Below are 20,123 nucleotides of genomic sequence, written 5' to 3' on the forward strand. Positions count from 1 at the left end.
TGCTAAGATATTTATAGCTTACCGGAAGCCAGCCTGGATCATTCTGTCCACTCTTAGTTTACTATAGATGGTGGAGGCAACTTCCAAACATGAATAGTTCTATGACTTATCTACTGCCAATCTCATAAGAAGAGAAAAAGACATGTTTCCTGCACAGTGACCTGCTAAGTATTTCTGAACATGACCTTCAGCATGAATTATGGTGGGAGGGGTTTGCATGAGTGGGTGAGATCTTTGAGGGCCTTCTTGAAGCTAATAATAAGGTTATGAATACAACCCAGCAATTCTGACTTCAAGTTCTAAGGTATTTCAGTAGCACTACCTTGAAATGATTCCTTTTTTTATACAATGGATAATTCTTGCCATACTGAGCATAAGTAGATGATAATAAGGGTTATGTGATTTCACAAAGTTTAAACATAACAAATTGATTGGATTCTTTCTTTCTTTTTTTGGCGGTGCCCTGCGGCATGTGGGATCTCAGTTCCCCGACCAGGGATCAAACCCATGCCCCCTGCATTGGGAGCGTGGAGTCTTAACCACTGGATCGCCAGGGAAGTCTCTGGACTCTTTCTTTTAGATATTTCTCTAGGGTTAATCAACAATTTTCACAACTCTATTATTTAAATTACACTTCCTTCACAAATCACATTCAGATTTTACCTCTTGTAAGTTTTCTAAGTTTATCAAGATGATTTTTAGTGTCTTATCCAAATCTGTTCAACTGGCTCTGGGAGCAATTATGTTCTTTTTAAAGAATCATTTACATTAACTTTCTTCCCTTTCACATTCGACTTATAAAATAATTTACTTTTGGATTTTTGTGAATTGATAAAGCTGAAAAAGTGGTATCTTGTCAATCAGAGCTAGTGTAACTAGTAATAATCTATGCTTTTTCCATAACTCAGTAGCATTAGCATTTACAGGAAGAGAAAGGCCATTTCTATTCACATGTTTTACTTTAATCTGATGAGATATACATTTTTTTCTGTAAAACCAGTGTCAAAGGTAATCATGAAAAGCTCAAGCATCAAAAGTAAAAGTCTACTTTTTTGATATTAGCAAAGAGAAAGAAATACATCTCACATAAAATATCAATCAAATTTAACTACCTGGAGACACACTGTAATGATTGTGTGAAAGTGAGTCTTTGATCAGTTTGAATGGAAATATCCATACTTCTGCATCATTGCTGAGATTATAAATTACATTTGTCTTTGCCAGAAACCGGAGCATCTTTAGGGAAAGCAGTATACTTGAACAGTTTTACACAACAGACATTTTATGAAGAACTGCTTATGTGAGGCAAATTTAAGCACTGTAGGGGTTGAAAATACTTTCGTGGCATAGTGTCAGCCCTACTTTTATGGGGAAACTCAGTGATAAGGCCACACATGAGAGGGAAAGCTTCGAGGTAGACAGATTCATTCACTCATTCATTAGCCCATATATCTACTCACTGATTAAAAAATGTTCATTGATCACTTACTGTGTGCCAGGCACTTGCCATCATCGAGGATACAATGATGAACAAAACAGATGCTTCCTTAACTTTCAAGAAACTTACCTTTCTATGGGAATGAATGATTTTAAAAAAATAATTAAAGACTTGTTTAACTGCAAATGTAACAATGGGTACAAAGTTAAGAGCTGTGTGTCTGAAAGCCTATTGCAAGAACAAATGGATTCAGGGAAGCTTTGAAACCCAAAGGATGAGCAAGAATTAGACAACAAAGTTAATAAGCCATGGGTCAAAATAGCTTTTTATATAGTCTAATATCCTGATAGTATTCTAGAAATGAATTAATTTTTTTATGGTTCTAGTGCCCTCAAAGGCAGCTATTATGACTGAGATTACTAGCTACCTACCCGTCTTTATTCTTTTTCTTCCTTTCTAACAGAACCCAATTTTATTTAGAAGAACAACATTTCCAGGTAAAACAACTACTTTTTTTAAGTTCCCTTATAGCTACGGAATGGTTATTTGACACAGTTTTAACCAATGGGAAGAAAGCAAAAGTTACTGGTTTGGCTTCTAGGAAAGTTCCTCTTGGAAAGTGTTTCAGCTGTTAAACACAATTTTTGCCTTTGTCCTTTCTCTTCATTTCCGAAATGAGAATGCTATGGCTAAAATCTTGAGAACATTAGGATGAGGGTCACAATCTAAGTATGGTAAAACAGAAAGCATGAAATGGCTTAGACCCCCAGTGTTATTGGGGATCCCCTAAGCTCCTGTATTGCTACTGTCAGTTTTCTTTAATTTGAGAGAATAAAAGAAAAATTAATCTGCAAATACGTAGGGTACATAGAATCCTATCTGCAGAAACCTTCCCTTCTCATCAGATGGCTTTATTCTCTTTCTGCTCTTATATTGACAAAGAAATATTCAAGTAGATATAGTATATTTGTTTAATGTGCTTTTTATATGTTTATGTGTCTATATAAACTATAAGTAATAGAAGAATTAAAAATTAGAGGATATGAATTCTAGCTAGAGTGATCAAGAATGCTTCATGGACGATGTTCCATTTTAACTGAGCTTTAAAATTGTAAAACTGCCTTCACAATTTAAAAAGGCTTTGCATACCAAGGAGAATCTCCTGAATTTTTTCCCATAGACACTCAGAAGCCAATGAATGCTTCCAGCAGATGTCTGTCATGTTTCTGTACAATAACTTATTTGCTACTGGGATGCCAATGATTTGAGACTGAGAGACCTGAAGCTTAAAGAGGCAGTTAATACAGTTGTCAGGTAGTATTTTAGAGCACTTACCAGGATCTTTTTGGTAGTAAAGGAAAGAGAGCGTTGATTTTTAGATATGGGGGAGAAGGGTGAAGAAATGTGAGAGCCGACTTTCTATTTTCAGGCCTGGATAGACAAGGAATTATTGTAGGCAGGTGGGAAAGGATAGATGGTTAGGTAGTTGGGGAAGGGAAGATAATGAGTTTTATCTTAAGACTACGTGAGAATAATGATGTGGAAATGTACAGCAAACAACTAGAAATTTGTGACTTAAATGTGAATTATATAATGTTATGTTGGAGAAATTAGGTGAAATTAATGCTTTTATTGCCTACATGATTTTGTCCATCAGCTGGTTTTGTTATTCTTTACTGGGCCTTGAAGTATCATGGTATAGCTGACAATTGTAGTTTCTTTCGTAAATCAGCATTAGGATAAAGGGTCTTTTTCACTGTGCTGGGAGAATACAGAAAATGAAATCAATACTTCCTGTTTTTGACTGTCATTTAACAATTAACATTATGTCACATCTATATTAAAATCTTTTTCTTTCTAAAGTAACATTCTTTTCTAAGTCATATATTTAAAGAGGTATATGTTTAGAATGATGAATATTAGGAATGCTGAAAAATGGCAAGGGTAACACATTTGTAATTATAATTTGCAATATGCAGAACAAAGATAATTTGATTATCATCTGAAATGCCTTCTCTATAAATCCAAAATTAAACAACTTGGATAAACATATTGGTAAATTGCTTTAATCAAAGTTTTCTGCATATTTAGGCAAACTTCACTACATTTATGGCCTATAATTTTTATCACCATATATATTTGATTAAAAATTTTGATTTGAAGCTTTGATTGAAAATATCCTTCAAGTCTTCTTAAGTCACTTCACTAATTTGACAAGCTTCATCATAAAAGAAGCTCTAAGTGACTTTTTAATAATTATGTATTTGGGATTTTAAACTAAAATTTTAGACCAGAATATACTTAGCTATGAAATAACAGCTAGAACAAGTTACCCCCAAATAAATAAATTTTATCCCAAATCATAGTTAATGATTTACTAAATCATGCTACCTAGCAGTGTGTGTGTGTGTGTGTGTGTGTGTGTGTGTGTGTGTGTGTGTTATGTGTGTATACATATATAGCTTACTGGAAGCAGAAATGGAAGAACAGTTATTTCTTGTAAGAAGTAGTTCTGGTTTAATTGCCTAGGATGTTAACTCTCGTAATGTATATGAATTTCTCTCACATAGCTATTATTATTAGACCTGCTGTATATCGCTGTGGACTCTTCCTGCTGGTGAGAGTTTGCCTCCTAAGCACAGGAAGACTGAGATTCCACTCTGCCTTTGTGGCTCTGCAACTTCTTCATGTTGCCCTTCTGAGTTTTTGGTTGAGTGCCTGAGGTTCTCTTTTGTTTCTCCCTGGAAGCCCTACCCTTTACAAATTTTCATCTTACTCTTTAGCTTCCTATGCCATTCGGGTTCAAAACTTGGCAAATATCTTGAGGAAGAGGCTTGTACTCTGTTGCCAGCCCTTGTTCTAGTGTGACTTTAGCTCCTAAGCATCAGAAGACTGCAAATTTTATTCTTTCTCTTCAACCCAGACTTCTGTTCTTTTGCCTGTTCTAGCACACAGCAAATAGTCCATCATAAAGAACCAGTAATGAATTTGGTCTCCCCTAGTCTTCAGTCCCTTATGATAGACTGTGTGCCCTTTGAAAGCTCCACTAGTTCTTCTTTTCCTTAGAATAATCTGTCTGCCTATGAAGAACCTAATCTTTAGCTCTTACCCTGACTTACTAAATGCCCATATAGAAGAAAGCAGCTTTCAGTGTAAACTCACATTAGAAGGGCTTTCCCCATTTTTGAATTTAGTACATAAAATCCTCTTTGCTTTCACAGATCTCTTATATCTTTGAAATTATGATTTTAACATTTTACCATTTTTGAAAAGTAAAAATGATTTATCAAAACCTACTCATTGGTGGAAATGCTGGAATAGCTACTTTAATTACAAATAAAACATGTTAAGACAAAATGGGATTTAGAAATAAACAGTCAGTCTCACTTAATATTTTTAAAAATTAAATTTACCATAATAATATGATAATTAAAAATTTTTATGCACAGCTCCACAAATATATACAGCAAATATTGACAAAACTACAGGGAGAAACAAGTTCAAAAATAAAAACCTATTCTATTTTATTTATCTGTATAGATCTATCTTTAAAAGACAGAATAGAGTTGACCACCTTGTGATGTTACTGATCAAGAAAAAAATGAGAAATGGCAAAAATAACAAATATCAAAAATGTAAAGAAGGACATTTCTGCAGATTCTTGAAGCAATAAACAGACAATATTTTTTCTTAATAAATTTGAAAACTCAAGACAACATGGACAATAGTCCTTACTAAAGGAAAATATAATCCAGAGTTAATATATTATCTAAAATGTCTATTTTTCAACCAAAACTCATTCGATATGCAAATATCAGGTAAGTATATTTCATACTCAGGGAGTATGAGAAACCTACTCTGGTAAGATTAGACATTGTATCAAACAGATGAAGATTTCAAAGCAGCCATCATAAATATATTCAAAGAATCAAGGGAACTTATGTTTAAATAACTGAAGTAAAATATACTGAGTTAGACAATAGGGAATCTCAATAAAGAAATAGAAACAAACAGGCAAGCAAGCAAAAGAACTAAAAAAGAATTCTAAAATTATAAAGTACAATAATGCAAATGAAAAATTCACCAGCTGGACTCAATAGCAGATTTGAGATGACAGAAGACAGAATCAGTGAACTAAATAATAGCTCGATAGAAACCATTACATCTGAAGAAAAAAGAAAAAAGATTGACAAAATGAACAATTTCAGAGACCTTTGGGTCAATGTCACATATTCCAACATATATGTAATGATAGTCTCAGAAGGGGAGGTGAGAAAGAAAGGGGCAGAAAAAACATTTGAAGAAAAGATAGCTGAAAACTTTCCAAAATTAATGAAAAACATGAATATACAAATCCAGGAAGTTCAGTGAACTGCTAAGTAATAACATAAAGATGTCTAACACTCTTAGACATACCATAGTCAAACTGCTGAAAACCAAAACAAAGAAAACATCTTGAAAGTGAAAAACAATTTATTACATACAGAGGAAATAATGTGATCATGAACTTGTCATCAGAAAAAATGGAGGCTGGAACTTCCCCGGTGGTCCAGTAATAAAGAATCTGCCTTACAATGCGGGGGACATGGGTTCGATCCCCGGCTGGGGAACTAAGATCCCACATGCCACAGGGCAACTAAGCCTGCATGCCACAACTACTGAGCTCACGTGCCTCAACTTGAGAGCCTGTGTGCCCCAAACTACAGAGCCCACGCACTCTGGAACCTGCGCACCACAACTACAGAGCCCAGGCACCCTGCATCCCACATGCCACAACTAGAGAAGAGAAAACCTGCACGCCACAACTAGAGAGAAGCCGGCACACTGCAGCAAAGAGCCCGCTTGCCTCAACGAAGATCCCGCATGCCGCAGCTAAGACCTGACGCAACCAAAAAAAAAAAATACTCTTAAAAAAAAAAAAGAAATAATGTAATGGAGGCCAAAAATCAGTGAAATGACATATTCATAATGCTGAGAGAAAAGCAAGTCAACCAAGAATTCTGTATCCAGTGAAAGTATCATTAAAAAATGAAATGTGAAGTAAAGACATCCCCAAGTCCTTTACCATAGCATGGTAAAAGGAAAATTTATTTTGAGGCTGAAACTTGAGTTCCGTCTTTATTTGCATTGTGCATACATCTTGGGAGACAACTCAGTGATCAAATGCTCCATTTCTTGCTAGGCCTGGGGTGTTTTATTGTTGATGTTTGGTAATTAGAGTTTTGGAAGATAAGAGCATGCATGCAGTTTAATATGTCCAAGGTTAGAGAGTATATGAAATTTCATATGTCAAAATGGCAGGGAACAGGGATGGGAAAAATACTGAAATTTTTGAAATGAGGAGCTGGTCTTTGGGGCTCCAGGTCAGTTAGGCTTGGATTTTAAGTGGTTAATATAAGGGTTCCGGGCATTGGGAATTGTGCATGAGCTTCAACTCAACTTAACATGGTTAAATAAAACCACGAAGTATGGGAAAAGGTTTTTCCAAAATACAAACAGGGTGACCTGCCTTCCTTTGAAGTTGGTTGCCACCAGTGATTTTTTTTTTTTTACTGCCTGATTCACTGTCTTCATGTGATTCCCAGCAACTTAACTACTTTGGATTTTGTTGTTGTTGTTTGTTTGTTTGTTTGGGGCTTAAAATACTAGGAGCTTTGCTTTCAAATATCCTGTTGGTATCTTTCTGCAGGAAAGGGAGATATCACTGAGGGTTTCATGTAGTCCCACAACTAATAGAAATAATAATGCTAATAATGATGATAATGGCAATGAAAGCAAATACTAGTGCATGTATCAGGTATGTTGATCTAAACAAATAGACTGCCAGATATTTCTCCAGCTAAGATGAGTTTATCTGAGATCAGCAGAGAATTGCAGTTTGGTGTCTGCAACCATGGTGAGCCATGTGCAACTCCCTGCAGGGCAAGGGAAGGAGAACACTTTTACAGAAAGGAAAAGGGAAGTTAGGAGGGCTATAGAAAACAGAGTCCATGGCATTTCGTTGGCTGAGTCCTTGCCAGGAAAGAAGAGGGTCTTTCTTCTTACTGTTGGGCTCTGCTGTTGTCCCATGGTTTGAGAGCTCTCCCTCCTGATCTTCTGACTATATTTAATTGAGGTTTTTGTTTATTAATTTTTTATAGATACCATTCTAAGAATTTCGCATACATCAATTATTTTAATTCTATGATTATTTATGTCATTTTTAGGTAGGGCCCTGGTTTTCCAGATGAAGAGGTCAAGACACCTTAGACTTAACTTTAATTTGCATTGAGACATAGGTTTTATTTCATCATTTTATGGCATTTTCCCTCAGTCTCTAATTGCTCTTTCAGGTTGTCCTCCCACTGTTGCCTCTGGGAACATAACTGCTAGCTCTATGAGTGCCATCACTAGAATAGAATTTTTTTTTTAATTCAGCTTCTTTAAACTAAAAAATAAATAAAATAACTCTAAAATGGAATTTTTAATGTTCTGTGTCTTTTTGGATAACTGGCTGCCAGTTGAAAGGCTGGCATTTGAGCCTGTGACCTAGATTCATGTCCTAGGTTTTTAAAGTTAGACCAGGAAGATAAGACTCAGGTAATTTTGGCTTTTATGCTGGGACTCAGATTTTGCTGCAAAGCATGTGGAATTTCCCAAACACAGGAACAGGATTCAAGTACTGGGTTTAAAAAAAAGGATGAGAAATGTCTATTATATCCACTCATCATGTGCCTTTTCTGTGATGTGCAAAGGATCACCAACAGAAATTTGATGATCCTATCTATACATACTATTTTCCCCTGAAATGGTGTGTAAAGTACTATATATAGGTATTGTTTAAGTTATTGCTTTTAAACAGGGTTTCAGATTTGTCTTACTAATCCTAGGAATTAATTAATGCCTAGAAAATTTATTTGACATATTAATCTCTTGGTCAGATAAAATGAGAGTTGAAGATGAGTAAGAAGAGCCTAGAAACATCAGTAAAGGACACAGGTAGGGTAGCTAGTTTGACGAAGTTTTCTAGAGGGGAACACACTATTGTTGAAGAAAACTGATCACTTGTGCAGTTACTTACTTTTTCTTCGAGGCATTAAAAAAGAAGAAAAAAAAAAGGTTCCTATGTGGCAGCAGCCAAACCCGTCTGTCATATCTAGGCTAGGCACTGGAAGAGGGACTAGGTGGTGACTCCAGGCAGGGTGCTAAGGGAAGCAAGAACAATAACAGCTTCTGATAAGAAAATGAAAATGCATAGTAGGGATAATCAAGATCTTTGTAAAGCTTTCCTAAATACTCGGAGTACATTGTACTCATGATTTCTTTGTGCCTTTGCGCTCTCTTCTACTTTGCTTTCACATACCACAGAAGCAGCCCCGAAAGATCCAAAAGTCATCTTTGGAGCTATTGCTTCTATTGCTTATCTTCCGCCTACCTTTACTAAATGTACTCCTAATGCAGACAAGAAGCAAACAGCTGTTGACGTTTCTTAATTGACTTATAGATTGTGGCATTTGTGTTTGACACAGTACTTAAACCAGAAATATGGGGTTTCATGTAAGAATCTCCTCTGCTAGTCATGATCAGTACTTTTACTGTATTTAGTGATTCTTTGGAAGTGGGAGATAATGTTGTTGGCTTGTGCTTGAGGGTGATAATAGGGATATAAGGAACAAGAGAAAGTATGTTTTATAAAGTATGGCTCCTAGATGGACTTCAAAAGTTTGCTTTCTCAGTATCCAAATTTGTTTGAATTATTTGAAACATTAAAGTTCTTCTCTGTTGGTCTAGACCCTGATTGTTCAGTCTTGTTTTTTACGTTGAAATTAGCTTTTGTAGAATAGTAAGATTAGCTAACCCTTTTGTAGAATCAGGAACTAATCTAAGTATTTTACTTGTTTTAACTCATTTAATCCTCACAGCAACCCAATGACATATGATATAAATTTTATAGTTTCCCCACTTACAGATGAGGACACTGGGGATCACAGAGGTTAAGCAGCTCTCTTAGGGTCCCACAGCAAGTAAGGAGCAGATATGTGGAACCAAAGAAGTCTAGTGCTAGAGTCTCTAACCTTAGCCACAATACAAGTCTCCTGCCTGCCAGAAAATCATTAAAACTTAAAAAGTTTGGTCTTTATACATAATACAGATGAACAGATTTGTTATATATATAATATGTTATGTTTTAAAATAATTTGAAGAAAATGAGTTTTATAAGTTTCCATTGAGGTAATTAGCTAATGGTTTCCAGGCATTAATTGTGCAACAAATATATGATAGTTTTGATTTAATTTAGTTTAGAATTATTATTGTGGTTATTAATATCCGTGTGGTTTATGTTGATTAAAAATGTTAATATAACTGTAGAGCACGTAAAGAGCCATAAGTGATGAAAGGGGAAGCCTTTTAACTTAATTGAAATCTATTAAAATGAAATAAGCAGTCTCATTTGTAGAATAAGTAAGGTGTGCTCACATAGGACAGTTAAGCAGGAATAGTTTTGCTGCTTAAGAAAACAAGTAATCACTGCTCTCATTTCTGTATAAAATTTGATTTTCATTATGAAATTTGAAAATTAGAGTTTGATCTATGTTATGAAGGCTATTTTTTTTAAGAATGTGAACCTATACTCATAATTCTGTTTATTTTATCTTAAATTTTTACAAGTTAATTGAAGGAGGGCATAGATTTAGGGATACTCTTTTAAATTTCTATTTTTAATGGTTAATTAAAGAAAATTTTCATATTTTCTATTATCATTGCTTAGTGTGACATATGCTATATCTTTTTGGAAATTCTGTATATGTTTATGCTAGTCCATTGAAATTTGTTTCAGGATGTTCCAGCACCAGGCACCTATGATGTTCAAAAATCATATGAGATGTCTCAAGTTCAGCATAAATACATGCCACCTCGTAGTTTGGTGGCCAGAATAAAACATGCCTCGTTTCTTAGCACAACTCGTCGGTGCCTGGACAAAATGAATGATGGGCCAGGTAAGTATAGACTGTCTTTTTAAAGAAATGGAAACAAAATCTAAAGTTTCCTTATTAAAATAGACAATTGTAAACATACATTTATCATGTCTCTTTTAAGTGTGCAGGACAAAAAAATAACCGCTTATTTAGTGAAAGATTTTAGATGTTTTTTCAACTGTAAGAAGATTTGTTTGGAGTTTTATGTCTTTTAATTTTACCAAAGACAATTTTACTAATTTTACTAAAGCTAATAAGTCATATCCTATTAGAGAAAAAAACCAAACTCGTAATATGCTATAGTTATTAGAGGAGAAATAACTGCTGATGTGGAAGATCAGTTGTATACAAGATATATATCATGCCAGTCTCATGGAATTACTTTAATTTTCCTCAAGTATTAACAAAGCAGCTATATAAAAGGTAAACATTTATTTGAGGGGTTGAAATTCCAAAAATAATTTTGATTTTTAAAATTAGGATTAGTTCATCTACTAGTAATGGCATTTTTATACTAAAATAGAATGAAATAACTTTCTCTGATAATGAAAATGAACCGGTAAGTAGATTATTTCACACAAGAGAATTAGATAAAGAATGGGAACAAGAGTTTTCAACAGCAATTTACAAATGTATTGCCATTAAGTAACCAAACTGTTGTAATGGATCTTTATGAGACTATGAAGAGAAAAAATGAAACAGAATGGAGTTTTTAATGAAAAATCAAAGCGGGAGAATACGATGGGTCAAGCAAATAAGAATACTTGGGAGACCCTGAGATCCATAGAGACTTGCTTTATTTTTCACTGTCTTTCAGGAATCAAGTATATTACCAACTTAAAGGTCCATTTTAAGTCCAAATTTAGCTTTTCTTATTTTCTTTTTCTTCTCTTGAGTTATTGTACCATTGTTGATTTTGTCAGGTTTTAGCTTTGTTTTGAAGTAGAATTCAAATTCCTTTACTATTGTCTCTGACCACACTCGTTATGTGGTCACCCAGAAACGGTGCAGGGAAATTAGTTCTTTGAAGTTTAGGTACTATCACTCTCACCGTGACCAAGCACGATCAATCAAGTAACAAATATCTATTCCAGAGTCTCTTAAAGTAGATTAGATTGATCTTCATATTTTCTGAAGATTTTTTTTCTCTTTGCCTTTACTCTTGTCTCCATAAAAATTATTATAGATGCAATGCATAGTAAGATCTTCAGTTAAGTTCCAGGATTGGCACTCTGACTTTTCATTGCTTCGGTATTTAGCCTAGGGCAAGTAAATTCACTAATTGTTTCATTAGTTTCTATTTTACAAAAGTGAGATAATATTTGCCACCTACTTGGCTTTCATGAGAATACTAAAGATTAATAAGACTGTATTTCAAAGTCATTTTCAGAACCGCTGAAGCTCCTTAGAAGTATAAAATCTTATTATAATGTGAAACATGTTTCTTCTTAATGCCAAGCCAACACTAGCTTCTGAAAGAATTTGGGACAGGGAAATATCTTCATTATGAAGACAGTTATTATTTGGAAGTCAAAGACATATGGACTGTCAAAGTCACTATACAACTATAAATTAGCCAGCTTGCTAAATGAAAAGAGTTTATCATAATAAGCCAATACTTCATTAAGTTTGCCATCCTGCATCTTAAAGTAGCCTATAATTCAGATAAATGATAGCAGAAATCCCACATGCCTCTATAATCAACACATTAGGAAAAAACATATGGATTTCTAAAGCTATTACCTGATGAGATGATTATGAAACCTGATTTCCTCTGACATATGTAGATACTGTGATAATTATAGGATTCATTCTTTTGAACTTAATCTGCTATCTTAAGGTATACAGTCCAAAATATGTCTCTAACATAGATTTAATAGGTGACCAGGGCCAATTTAATTAATATCCATGCTTTGTTTTGGTAATTGAAGATTAACTTCTATTTGTCCTGTTACATTGATCCAATCAAGGAAAAGAAGTCAGGTGTGATATTATCAACTCTCTAAATAAATTCCTCTTTTTTTGTTAATTTTCATTTAGGTTAGGTTTTTTATTGATCAATATGACAAAAAAATTATTGATTCTAAAATGAGAATAGGGCTTCCCTGGTGGCATAGTGGTTAAGAATCCACCTGCCAGTCCAGGGAACATGGGCTTGAGCCCTGGTCTGGGAAGATCCCACATGCCGCCGAGCAACTAAGCTGGTGTGCTACAACTACTGAGCCTGTGCTCGAGAGCCCACGAGCCACAACTACTGAGCCCATGTGTCACAACTACTGAAGCCCACACACCTAGAGCCCGTGCTCCAAAACACGACAAGCCACCACAATGAGAAGCCCGTGCACCGCAACAAAGAGTAGCCCCCACTCACCACAACTAGAGGAAGCCCGTGCACAGCAATGAAGACCCAATGCAGCCATAAATAAATAAATAAATAAAATGAGAATAGCCCATTTGTATTTACAGTTCTTAATACCATTTAACTTTTGCTGGGTACAACTAGTATGTTAAGTCTTTTGATTTTTTAAAAAAATCATTATTATATAATCAAAAGGTACAGTGATAATAGTTCTGTTGGTTATATGCTTTGTGTCAATGTTTATCCTATGAATGATCTCCTTTACTATCATATCTTCTTAGAAATAAAATAAGAAAATAGTGGGGTTTTTTAACCCTATTATTTGTCATTTAAATATTGGTAATTTTGTTAAACCTTAATACCAGTGAGAAGAGCCTTTTTGGGTTTTATGTCAAATTATTTACAAGCCAGATAAAATTATTTTCTGTTATTATGTGTGTGTGCATGTATATATATGAAGCTATAAGATTGTTTGAATTAATTTGTAGAGCTTGATATGCTTATTTGTTCCTTGAGTCATGACATAACTAAGAAGAATTGAGTGCTTTGCCTTACAGAACTTAAAGAACATGTATATTGTTATCTTTCTACCTAGAATAGACTCATAGGCAAGTTAAAATTGATTACTGACTGTCGTATATTTGTAGGTAACAGTGTCAAGAACTGAGGTTGATAAATGACCTAAGTTATGAGTTTGGTTGATATACGAATAGTATTCTTCTCATGAGACTCATATACTTAATAGGACATTCAATCACTCAACATTTTATAGCTGTGTATTTATTTCAAATTGTCTGAGAACTTTTATTAACAGTATTGAGGTGATTTTATTTTATTCAAATGAAGTCTTTGCAGACATTTAAGAAGTATAAAACTCATTTTCATTAGTCTAAATTAAAGAGGGAAGTAGTATATTTGCAATCAGTATACCATATGCCATTAAATGTTGTGTAACCAATAAAAATACATTTGAATCATTTAATGAAGAAATTATTAAATGAGGTCTGTCACATTTTAAGCAATCTACTCTTATGCACCAAGTTGTTTTTTTTTTAACATCTTTGTTGGAGTATAATTGCTTTACAATGGTGTGTTAGTTTCTGCTTTATAACAAAGTGAATCAGTTATACATATACATATATCCCCATATCTCTTCCCACTTGGGTCTCCCTCACTCCCACCCTCCCTACCCCACCCCTCTAGGTGGTCGCAAAGCACTGAGCTGATCTCCCTGTGCTATGCGGCTGCTTCCCACTAGCTAGCTATTTTACTATTTTAGCTATTTTATTTTTTATTTGGTAGTGTATATATGTAAATGCCACTCTCTCAGCTTGTCCCAGCTTACCCTTCCCCCTCCCTGTGTCCTCAAGTCCATTCTCTAGAAGGTCTGCATCTTTATTCCCATCTTACCCCTAGGTTCTTCATAACCATTTTTTTTTTTTTAGATTCCATATATATGTGTTAGCATATGGTATTTGTTTTTCTCTTTCTGACTTACTTCACTCTGTATGACAGACTCTAGGTCCATCCACCTCACTACGAATAACTCGATTTCATTTCTTTTTATGGCTGAGTAATAGTCCATTGTATATATGTGCCGCATCTTCTTTATCCATTCCTCTGTCCATGCACACTTAGGTTGCTTCCATGTCCTGGCTGTTGTAAATAGAGCTGCAGAGAACATTGTATGCACCAAGTTTTAATTCATGGATATGTAAATGACTTTGTGATTGATCTAGCTCAGGTAAAGTAAAATTGTTGAGTGGAAAAGAATTAAACATTATCTCTCATAGTGATCTGTTTTTGGACATTTAGAGGAGAAAAATACTCAGCAAATTTAAAAAGAAAATGAAGAAAACTTTGAGAGTGTGGAAAATTGGGCACTCTCCTACATCATGGTGGAAGTATAAGTTGATATCAGTGATTGTCAAGGGCAGGCTGGCAGAATGTTTCAAATATACATGCCATTTAACCCTAAAATTTTCCTTCTGGGATTACCCTAAAAAATAATTAATAGTATGTCCAGAGTTTTAAGCATCAAGTATATTCATCCAAGAATACTAATAATGAAGTTTTTAATGTCCTAAATGAAAGAAAAACGGGGTTTAGTTAACTCTGATGTAAAAACTGAAGTGTCCTATGAAAAATTTTAAAATGGTATATATTGCTTAAACCTGATAACAAGATAGGATTCATTTGACCAATCATTTAACCAATCATTTAACACATATGCACAAATATGCACACATTAGCAGTGTTCCAGGGACTTGTGATAGAGCAGTGAACAAAATATAAATGTTGTTTCATAGAGCAAAGTTTTAGGATGGAGACATTTAATAAATGAATGAAGAAATAGACCAATAGATTGATAGATGAGGGAAGGAAGAGAAAGAAAAAGAATGAATACTAGGTGGCTATAAATGCTATGGAGAAAAATAAGAGAAAAGGAGGACTGGGAGTTCATTATGGGTTCTGCATCAATTTCAAAAATGTTATCGGTAAAGACCTCACTTAGAAAATGATCTGTGATTAAATAGCCTTAGGGTGGTAAAAGATTGTGGTTTGCTTTTTAATTGTTTTCTCTATATGAACATACAATGCTTTATAGTAATTAAAATGATTTTAATATTTTTAAATAGAAAACAGTTGAAGTTTAAAGCATAACTTTAATTAAAATCAAATATTTAAGTGAATGATTAAGCAATACATAGCATATAATACAACATTTGTAGGCTGAATATAACAGGTACTGAGACTTATTTTATGTAGAAAGTATAGATCATTTCTAATGAAAATAACATTGTGATTTCTGCATCACATTCCCACAGGAAATTATTTTAGGAAACAAATATAATTTATCTTAGAAGTTAATTGAACATATCCCATGAAGATATTTTTGTTCACTTTTCAATAAACATAAGCAATACCTTTGATATAAAAATCAGTGTAGTGTGAAAACTAATTATTTATTCTATTTTCTCAGTGGCTTTTAATATTATAGATCCAGAAATACTATGGAATTTATGAAAATGCAGTTCATCTCACTTGCCGAGTGCTGTTAACCTATTGCAATAAATATGTAATTTTTTGGTTGTTTTTCTTCAGCTTCCAGAAACGCTTTTGGGCTTTTAAAATGCAAGATAATTCTGAGTATAGGCAAAAATTGATCAGATCAATTTTGGAGACTGGTTGATTTTATATCATTATTAAGAATGGTGGAAATTTTATTATTGAAAATGAGCTAACTTTATTAGTTTTCAATCTCAAGTTATTTCTGTTTCTTTGGGCACTTCATATATATTTAAAGTAAATTCTTATTTATACATAATTTGAGAAAGATCAATTTATTAATAAGTATGTCATAGGTAAAATTACCCTAAATGTAATATGCAGAATACTAGTTTTCTGAGTTATTCACTTTTTGTGTAGTAAAGAATCTTTGAAGACTATGGGAAAAGCTTAATCTGAGGAGAGATCGACTATGTTGGGTGGGGTGGGGGGCAGGAAAGCACTGATGCAAAATATTTTAGAATATAAAGGATAACAGAATCAAAGTCTGAAGTAGAGTGGTAGCCTTAAAACAGAAAATGGACTTTGTTTATTGAGGGGGGAGGTAAGTTGTAAAGAATAACTGAAAATGTATAGATTTTATATATAGAGATAATACAGGTATACTTCTTTTTTCTGTACTTTGCATTATTGCACTTGGCAGAAACTGCATTTTTCACAAATTGAAGTTTTGTGGTAACTCTGCGTCGAGCAAGACTATCCATACCATTTTTCCAACAGCATTTGTTCACTTCCTGTCTCTGTGTCACATTTTGGTAATTCTTGCAATATTTCAAGATTTTTCATTATTATTATATTTGTTATGGTGATTGTAGTCAGTGATCTTTGATGTTATTATTGTAATTGTTTGGGGGCACCATCAACTGCACCATATAAGATGGCAAACTTAACTGGTAAATTATGTGTTCTGACTGCTCCACCGACTTGCAGTTCCCTGTCTCTCTCCGCCTTTCCTCCCTATTCCCTGATTCACAACAATATTGAAACGAGGCCAATTAATAACCCTACAATGACCTATAAGTGTTCAAGTAAAAGGAAATATTGCATCTCTCACTTTAAATCAAAAGCTAGAAATGATCAAGTTTAGTGAGAAAGGCATGTTTGAAAGCTGAGATAGGCTGAAAGCTAGGCCTCTTCTACAAGTTAGCCAAGTCGTGAATGCAAAGAAAAGGTTCTTAAAAGAGATTAAAAGTGCTACTCCAGGGAACACACCAATGTTAAGAAGGCTAAACATCCTTACTGCTGATATGGAGAAAGTTTTGGTGGTCTAGATAGAAAATCAAACCAGCTACGACATTGCATTAAGCCTAAACCTAATCCAGAACAAGGCCCTTACTCTCTTTAATCCTCTGAAGTCTGAGAGAGGTAAGGAAGCTGCAGAAGAAAAGTATGAAGCTAGAAGAGGTTTGTCGATGTGGTTTAAGGAAAGAAGGCATCTCTGTAACATAAAAGTTCAAGGTGAAGCAGCAAGTAGAAGTTTCAGCAAGTTATCCGGAAAATATAGCTAAGATAATTAGTGAGGGTGCCTACACAGAACAACAGGTTTTCAATGTAGACAAAACAGCGCTCTATTGAAAGAAGATGCCATCTAGGACTTTCATAGGTAGAGAGAAGTCAGTGCCTGGCTCCAAAACTTCAAAGAGCAGGCTGACTCTCTTGTTAGGGGCTAATGCAGCTGGTGACTAAGTTGTACCCAATACTCATTTACCTTTCCAAAAACCCTAGGGCCCTTAGGAATTATGCTATATCTATTCTGCCTGTGCTCTATAAATGGAATAACAAAGCCTAGATGACTGCATATCTGTTAACAACGTGGCTTGCTGAATATTTGAAGCCCACTGCTGAGACCTACTGCTCAGAAAGAAAAGGTTCCTTTCAAAATGTTACTGCTCATTGACAATGTACCTGGTCACCCAAGAGCTCTGATGGAGATGTTCAATGAGATTAATGATGTTTTTAAGCCTGCTAATACAACATTAATTCTACAGCCCATGGATCAAGGAGTAATTTTGAGTTTCAAGTCTTATTATTTAAGAAATACATTTCATAAGGACCTAGCTGCCATAGCTAGTGATTCTTCTGATGGATCTGAACAAAGTCAATTAAAAACCTTCTGGAAAGGATTCATCATCCTAAATACCAGTAAGAACATTTGTGATTCACGGGAAGAGGTGAAAACATCAACCTTAACAGGAGTTTGTAAGACCTAGATTTCAACCCTCAGGATGACTTTGAGGGATTCAAGACTTCAGTGGAGGAAGGAACTGCAGTCATGGTAGCAATAGTAAAAGAACTAGAATTAGAAATGGAGCCTGAAAATGTGACTGAATTGCTGCAATCTCATGATAAATCTTTAACAGATGAGGAGTTGCTTCATATGAATGAACACAGAAAGTGTTTTTTTTAAAAGATGGAATCTACTCCTGGTGAAGATGCTGTGAAAATTATTGAAAGGATTTTGAATATTACATAAACTTATTTGATAAAGTAGCAGCAAGGTTTGAGAGGATTGACTCCAATTTTGAAAGAGGTTCTACTGTGGGTAAAATGCTATCAAACAGCCTTGCATGGTGTAGAGAAATCATTCATGAAAGGTAGAATCAATCTATATGCCAGACTTCATTGTTGTCTTATGTTAAGAAATTGCTGCAGCCACCCCAATCTTTAGCACCTAACTACCCTGATCAGTCAGCAGCGTCAACATTGAGGCAAGACCCTCTACCAGCAGAAAGATTACAACTTGCTGAAGGCTCAGATGATGGTTTAGCAGTTTTTAGTGATAAAGAATTTTTTAGTTAAGATATGTGCATTCTTTTAGACATAATGCTACTGCACTCTTAACAGACTACAGTGTAACGTAAGCATAACTTTGTATGCACTGGGAAACCAAAAAATTTGTGTGACTCACTTTATCAAGATATTCTTTTATTGCAGTGTTCTGGAGCTAAACCCACAATATCTCTGAGGTATGCTTGTATATAGAGGAGAGCTTATCTCAAACATCTTGTAAGTTTGGCATTGTATAATGGAATGAATTATAAATTGATAAACAAAAAGTCCACATGGTTTTAAACATTATTATGTCAACTTGAACTAAGAGGAATGGACACAATATATAAAATAAAAAGACTTGGACTCTTGAATTTCTGTAGGTAGGAAGTTGGCTGAAAAAACTACCTAGTTGCAAACATGGGCTACTTTTTATGGAAAAGGAAAGATAACTTAGAGGACGGAACCAAGAACCCACAGAATGGAGTTGTTGAACATACTATACTGAACAACTCCTTGGAAGTAGGACTGAACCCTCATCTATGAACTGGCAACTTGTGCCCATCTGGATTTGAAGTGCTGTGCAACTGTAAGTGCTATGCCTCTCCTGTTTTTCCCCCTTTGAACAGATGTGTTTTAGCATTTATTTTTTGACTGTTATACCATTAGCCTGATAATTTGTCTCTTTAGTTGAAGGTCTTTAGATTGAAAGGAACAGTATTCAAAAGGATGCACCAGAAGAACTACAACAGGGGAGTCTCATTCACATCTGAACTAGAATTAGATGACAAGACCCTGGACTTTGAGTTAATGCCATAATGGGATGAAATCTTGGAGTCTTCAGAGCAGGGTTGCTTGAGTTTTGCATGTGGGAGACGTGAAATCTTGTGGCTGGAGAGTGGACAGTAGCAGAATGTGTTTTCCAAAGATATTTGCCACTGGATATTTCATCCTCTGTGTTCTTCACACAGCGCAGTGTTGACACTGCTCTCATTGGGTATTGGAGTTTATTTCTGGTTTCCTAGTGGACTTTTGGTACTACCTTGACCAATAGAGTATGGCAGAACAGTTGCTATGTGACTTCTGAGGCTAAATCATAAAAATTTCTTGCACTTCTGGATGGTCCTCTTGGAATGCCCCCTCTTGAATGTAGCCACCATGCTGTGCAAAAGCCAATCAGCCAGGGAGAGGCCCATGAAGAGGAACAGGGAGCCTCAGTCCTCTTCCTGGGAGAGCCCCAGCCAGCAGCCAGCACCCAGCACAGACTTGCCAGCCATGGAAGTGAGCAGCAGTGGGAGTGGAGCCTCCAGCCTTCAGTCAAGTGCCCCAGATGGCAATCTGTATGGCCAAGATGAGGCTTTCTTTCTGAGGCGTGTCCAAAGTGCAAATTTATGAACAAAATAAATGACTATTGTCATTTTAAGCCATTAGTTTTGGAGACTAGTTCTTTATGCAGCAATAGATAACCAGAACAAATTCTAAACAAAGAAAAAAAACAAGTGAAAGCAGACATAGTTGAAAGTAAAAATAT

General features: G+C 34.9%; 1 protein-coding gene across 1 annotated transcript in view; it reads left to right on the forward strand.

The window, feature by feature from the left end:
• STPG2 (sperm tail PG-rich repeat containing 2) overlaps positions 1–20,123 on the forward strand; it is a 529,587-nt gene that overhangs the window by 165,279 nt on the left and 344,185 nt on the right. Inside the window, 1 exon segment of the mRNA XM_089911325.1 lies at positions 10,257–10,416. Coding sequence (XP_089767451.1) covers positions 10,257–10,416 — 160 coding nt within the window.

Source organism: Delphinapterus leucas, chromosome 5 (genome assembly GCF_059928025.1).
Source record: "Delphinapterus leucas isolate spDelLeu-1000000601 "Yukka" chromosome 5, BTC_Dleu_Yukka2, whole genome shotgun sequence".
Classification (NCBI taxonomy): Eukaryota; Metazoa; Chordata; class Mammalia; order Artiodactyla; family Monodontidae; genus Delphinapterus; species Delphinapterus leucas.